Source organism: Cibotium barometz, chromosome 56, assembly GCF_041138505.1.
Source record: "Cibotium barometz isolate CiBa-2024 chromosome 56, ASM4113850v1, whole genome shotgun sequence".
NCBI classification, from domain to species: domain Eukaryota; kingdom Viridiplantae; phylum Streptophyta; class Polypodiopsida; order Cyatheales; family Cibotiaceae; genus Cibotium; species Cibotium barometz.
Window position 1 is genome coordinate 11527123 of NC_141101.1, and position 6898 is coordinate 11534020.

At 39.8% G+C, this 6898-nt stretch overlaps 1 protein-coding gene across 1 annotated transcript; it reads left to right on the forward strand.

The window, feature by feature from the left end:
• The first annotated feature begins 2170 nt into the window (after nucleotides 1-2170).
• Nucleotides 2171-6055, forward strand: LOC147606900 (uncharacterized). The gene is made up of 5 exons (XM_086791459.1): nucleotides 2171-2469; nucleotides 3499-3816; nucleotides 3892-4363; nucleotides 4459-4892; nucleotides 6043-6055. The coding sequence occupies exons 1-5, from the start codon at nucleotides 2171-2173 to the stop codon at nucleotides 6053-6055; spliced, it is 1536 nt and encodes a 511-aa protein (XP_086647585.1).
• Nucleotides 6056-6898: the final 843 nt, after the last annotated feature.

Genomic DNA, 6898 nt, shown 5'->3' on the forward strand with positions numbered 1-6898 from the left:
TTGTATCCAAAAATATCTCAATTTTGAATTACCTCTCCCTAGAACATTATCTCTCTCTAGGCCAAAACATGGAAAAATAATATTTTCTTGCATTCTGAAATAGGAGATGATTACAGAGACTGAAGGGAGGGTTCTTACACCTTTATATCTCAAAAGCTAGAGGGAGGAATCTTACATCCTATCCCACTTAAAAAACGTGAGATGTCCTCATCTCACAACTGTGGAATAATCTCTTTCATCACTTTCTTCTTCTACTGCCCTGGAAGTGGATGGTTGGTTTGGGAACTTCTCTCTTTGATTTCCCCAGTTCTTAGCATGAGGTCTTGCATTACTTTGCATTGAAGCTGAGGGTGGGGGTGTACCTCTGGTGTTTCCTTGATTTTGTCGAAAAGGACCTTGATTACTCTGGAAGGAAGGAGATGGAATTTGGAATCTTGGTCCCTAGCTTCCTTGTCTTGGAAACCTTGATCCAAAAGGATTTGGGCAATCCATACCGCGATGATCGTATCCTTGGCAGTTAAAGCATTTAACTTCTTTGTTCAAGGGTGGAACTTCTAAAGTTGAATTCCAGGGGATTGTGTTCCGGGAAAAAGACTTTTCTTCCATTCTGGAACTTCCCATATCCTAAGTTTGACCTTGTTGTGTGGAAAGTTGGAGTCACCTTTTGGAGCTAGGAATATTTTGAAAGATGATGGTACTGGTTTTGACAACAAAAGCTTTGGCGAAATCCTTCGCCATCCGTACTGCTTTAGCCATGGAAACTGGCTTGGCATTCTTCACTAGGGTATTCAAGGGTTCGTTCATTCCTCGAATTAACCTGGCCATCAGGTGTTCTTCATCCAGCGGTGTGGCGAGTATTTGAGGAGGATAGTGAACGCCTGGTGAAATTCCTCCGTGGTTTGGCTTCCGTGGGTTAGCTCCACGAATTCATTCATCTTAGTATCCAGGAAGCCGGGAGCACATAATCTCTTCCTTAGGTAAGCTTTGAGATCATTCCATGTTTGGGTGCTCCGATCCAAATGATTTGTCTCATAGTGGTTCCTCCAATCTTTAGCCTGGCAAGAGCCACTTTACTTTTCTCATTGTATCCAGTGACATCGAAGTATTCGTCCATGGCTTCGATCCACTTCTCTACTGTTTCTCCCAAGTGCTCCCCTTCACCTTTGAAAGGTCTAGGCTGAGATCTATGATGAAGAGCTTTGCGAACATCTGGATTGAGCTCTTCCTCATCGAGTTGGGGGATAACATTCCTACCATGATGACCTCGATCCATGATCCTATCAATATGAAAATTCAGTCCCTTTTTATAGGTGAAAAGACCACTTTATTTAAAATTCAAATCCAACTTTAGATCATCCAACTGATTTTCGGGTTCCTTTTGGTCGACCCTCACAGAATCCTGGGATAAAGATCCCTTCTACAAGAAGAACATAGAGAACTCATTATCAAAAAATAGTTCATTCATATTCTTAACACAATAATGGTCCATCAAACCAAAAATTCCTTCTGAACATTCCCCATGGGAATTTCAGTTATACAAGATCTCAATTTGTCATTCCTTAATTATGTCCATTGGGTCAAAGGTCAACTGCAAACAATCTATCAGCATGATCTACTAATCTCATAGTAATCTGCTGAAAGTCTTAATCATCTTCCAGGTTACTAACATCATCATTGGGATTCTCTCCATTCATTCTCATCATGATTTTATTCAACTTATCTCCTTTCAACCATAATTCAAAAATTATCATCTTTCAATTAGAATCCAAATCAATTCATCAATTCATCAAGAGATTATAAAAAAGCGCAAGAACTAACCCAAAGCAAATATGTGTGTGTGTGTGTGTGTGTGTGTGTGTGTGTGTGGGTGTGTGTATGCGTGTGTGTGTGTGTATACATACACACACACACACACAAACATATATACATATATACATGTACTCTTTTTGATACCCTTCATTATGACTGTTTTTGCAATAAATATTTTTATTTGCTTCTACCCATAGTCTTAAAATGAGCCTGGTAAAATTGTATTATGGCTAGTATATGCTATTGATTAGAGCAAGAACATCTAGTATTAAAATATTTTTGGCTAATATTCAATGTAAATTCCTTAATTGTTGTTGTGATTGCATTATGCAGGGAGGCTCGTGTTTTCCTCCATTCTACAATGGGTGCATACATCCGAGTCCCCTTCTTGAATGGCAAATGTCTTGTGTCAATCAACATGATTCGGGGGAAGCTTGGAACTATTGGTGGGATAAATGTGGAGGCCTTACTTGAAATTGGAGGAGAGTATGAGCCCATTTGTCCTTTACACTTGTATGCAGGGATTGGAGACGAGGCATATTTTATCCTGGAGCATTCATTGTCCTCTGTATATATTGCTAAATCAGAGAATTATTTTGAGACCCCAGAACAAGGGCCCTCAACTATATTTTCTCCCGGTTCTCGAAAGAGTACTCCAATGTAAGTGGCATTAACTTTGACTTTGACATTTTTTGTTTTGCATTGTGCATTGAATTAGAGAGCATTGTGCTTTGCAGTGACTTGGACACTGAAGAGATAGAAGAAATCAATGTCCAAGCACATGGGTCATTGTTGCAAGAGGAGATAGAGGTCTCTCCTATGGAAAAGTGCTTTCAACATTTGGAAGAGGAAGATGTTCAGTTTGATACTGCGGTCTCTTGCTTTCAAATAATCCGCATGTTACCTCCTACTGGTGTCTTGCACACTTTAATCCATGATTGTGATTACAAAGGCAAGGTAAAAGAGCTTCCCAAGGTGTACCCAGAGTTCAGTACATATGAGCTTGAAGGTGGGAAAGGTATGGAAGGGATGGAGCAAAAATACGAGGGCAACATTTGGACAAAGCCACAAACGCAAACTAGGGCCAATAAAACTTTTGTTCTTAGGAAGAGCTTCTGCGGGGGAACCTTCCAGTGCATGAATGAGCACTGCTCCTTTAGGACACGTATGAATCAACCAAACAAACTCCATTGGAATGGGCAGCTGATAAAACCTCCAAAATATGGGAATTTAGCAATTGGGAGCTTCGGGAACCTTGAGTGTTTTTTCTGCAAGCATGTGCCAATGTGTCTTAAAGAATGTCTTGCTTGTGTCTATTATTTTATGCCAAAAGAATCAATGCACAGCAGACTATTTATTCATTATGGCAAACATACACACATGGTTTCCAAGGGAATGTGCCAAGCATCGATACGAAATATCAAGGCCTTTGTAGCACGTGCAGTGGGCATCGACCACAACGCTGGCCCCAGAAAGGTACAAATGATTGTGGCAAGGGAGGTGGTTCTAAGAGCATTCACTGATGATGACAAGGCACAGGGAGAATTCATGACAGAGAGGGAGCTACAGGAGATGTCGCAAGAGTTGCAAAGTTTGATAAATGTCAAAAAGTATGTAGAAAGTGCAATTTAGCAAAGAATAGTATGCAATTATCATCTTTAATACACTAAGTATGCTTTATGAATGCAGGGTGAAGCAGATGGTAATGCAAACACGAAAAACAACACGGCCTCTGGGTGAAGGATATGAAGCCATTCTTAATCTAAAAAGAACATGCCATTTTGAGTTCTTCCATGGTTCTCGATTTCCATTGCAAGCCACCACTACTACTGAGCGTTGCTTTATCTTTAAGATGTCTACTACTGGACCTGGTTCTGGGATTGACATTGTTCGGCGAATGGACAAGGATGGTAATGGGGATCTTAATCAAGCATGGGTCTGCTTTGATCATGTGCATCGAGTGGATACTGGATGGCATACAATGGGAGCACATGTTTATGACCACATGTAAGTTACAAGCGGTAGAGAGCATTGCTTAATTTGTGTCTTTAATATAACTCTGTTTCCATTTGTGGCATGCAGGATTGGTGAGCTATTGACAATAGCAACTTGTGAATTTAGAGAAGAGGATGAGGATGCTCAAGTCATGTTTTGGGAAAATATGAATTTGGTAATGGTGGAGCACACAGGAAAGGTAGCAAATTTTTTTGGGTTTATGGCGGATGAGGCTGGCGCTAACTGGAATGCAGTGAGACGTGTCTTCAACGACGGAAAGGAGATGATTGAAAGGGAAAGGTCATGTTTATGGCATTGGGAAGACAACCTTCGTGTCCACACGCAGAGGTACATCTATAGCCCACATCAAGAAAAGCACAGGGAGATGTGTGAGAAGTGGAGGACTGCCCCAAATAAAGAAAGTGCCCTTCAGCAATTTCGCAGGATACGAGCATGGTGGGCAACTGGCAAGGCAGCTGATAGAAACATCCCTAAGCTTCTTAGCTGGTTGAGTTGGTGGCACTATAGGGTTAGTCGATGGGGTCATTTCATTTTAAAGGTAATGTTTGTAAGAGATTATTCATTGTATTATTGTGTGCCTCCTACTTATGTGCACTGCATTGTTTTTAATCAATTTCTACCACTCTCTTGTAGGATGGAGAGCCTATTGTCAATGCTCTTGTCCCAAGGACAAATATGTCAGAGACCAAGCATGCAAGCTGGTTGGCAGGGGAGGGGTATAGGCAAAAGATTAGTCTTTATGATGCTTGTGTGACAGATCTAATCAATGCTTACTTCCAATGTGCCAGACAACTGGCTTTCTTAGAAGGAAAATACACAGGTTGTGGGCCTACATTGGAGCTTTTGGTTGAGAGAGCTCTTTCTCGACAGAAAGCAAGTCCATCCCCAATAGCTACCTCACGAGCAGTGGATGATGCAGTGGCGGGGACCCCTATGTTTTCAAATAGGGTAAAATTCAAGGGTGAGAATAAAACTATTCGAGCCAAAAGGCCACTACACGACTCGACAGAAGAAAACTTTGGCAACTCTAGCCATAGGCCTGAGTTTAACTATGTGACAAGAGAGAGGTTAGAGCCTGCAATAGAGGTCGATGAGCAATGCAAAGTTTTAGAGAGCCTTGAAAGTGATGTGCATGATACAAAGTGGGCCTTGCGGAGGATACCAACAGTGAATCGAGTTGAGTGCAACCACTGGGCATCGGGGAAAAAGTGTAGCTCAAGGTTGCGAGGGGGTGATGTCAGTCCTTGTTTTTGGAGTGATTGTCAACTATCCTCCTGGAAAAAGGAGAAGTATTGCTATTTTTGTAATACAGATGTTAGGCACACTTGGAAAATTACAAAGACAATATTACATCCACCAGAGGATGTCCCTTGTGTTTGGCCCATTGCTAAAGGTACCAAGTTACAAGTGAAAGAAGCCTGCAAGCTTATTAGAGCAGGATATGACATTGGTATTCCTCTTGAGTTTTTTCTAGAAAAGGAGCTTGCAAAAGGCACTAGCGAGACAAACAAGGAGGTGAAACAATTTCCATATCGACGAGGAATTTCAAAGGCTGCATTTGGTCAAATCACTGCGGCCTTAGATATGCATGCAGAAGTTGTAGGCAGCCATATACATATAGAAGGGGTAAAGGAAACATTTAGTATTAATCCATTGACCAATGGGAGCCAAGACACATCTCTGATAGAGGTCACTATTCAGAAGAATCCAATGTGTTCATGTGTGGAGTTCAGAGATAGAGTGGCCAAGAAAAGACCATATCTTGCATGCAAGCACATATACTTTGTGTTCTTAATGATTCTTGGACAGGATGTGAACAACAATATGCATATTCATCAAGTTTGTATTTCTGAGAGAATTGTAAAAGACATGCTAACTAAGTCTATTAGAAGTCATCCTCAACAGCTTTAGGAACCTGCAACCCACTTTAGTTGAAATATGTATGGGGGTCATGTCATACCAGCTGAACCGTAGTACGAGTTTATTAGTTATTGTTTTGGAAATGTTTTGGTTATTTTATAAATTTTCCTGTCTATTGTCTTTTGTTTGCTAATGGCTCTCCAACATTGTGAATACTATAGATTCAACATCTTTTTAGCGAGCCAAGCAATATGGGTTTAATAGTGATTTTTTGTATCTGCACCATTGGTTCGAAAAAAAAAATATTGCAATGGTCATTTTAGAACATTTCATGTCTTCTTTGTTTGATTGCTACAGAATTGCACTGTGATTCCACTCCTCTCTTTAACATTTCATGCTCACTTAACATCATACCATGCCCCTACCTGCTCACTTTCACAAGAACATGAGCTCTACTCATTGCTTTGTGCTCGCTGCTCTTGGCTCGCTTTTTGACCACCCCCATATATATATATGTATATATATATATATGTGTGTGTGTATATATATATATGTGTGTGTATATATATATATATATATGTGTGTGTATATATATATATATATGTGTATATATAATGTGTATATATATATATATGTATATATATATATATATATATATATATATATATGTATATATGTATATATATGTGTGTGTGTGTGTGTGTGTGTGTGTGTGTGTGTATGTGTGTATATATATGTGTGTGTGTGTGTGTGTGTGTGTGTAAGTATAACATAATAATCACCTTCTATTAAGAAAGGTAAAGGGAAACCTGACTTGCCACTAGCGTGGGATATTATTCGAATGATATATATATATATATATATATATATATATATATATATAAGTATAGCAAAATACCTTCTGTTAAGGAAGGTAAAGGACCACTCAAACTCGCCACTACTAACATGGGATAATAAAGTCAATGGTATGGCGGTACGAGAGAGAGAGAGAGAGAGAGAGAGAGAGAGAGAGAGAGAGAGAGAGAGAGAGAGCACATGCACATAGCACTAACTTCAATTGTACATAGGTACTTAAAAATTTAGGAGAAACCTTGTTAATTTATTTGAGTTTTGCAATGCCCCACAAGAGGGGTCAACCATGTCATCGAGTCAATAAGGGATGTGATAATGGGCCAAAGAGGTAAATAAATTCCCGTCAATTGTGGTAGTCGTG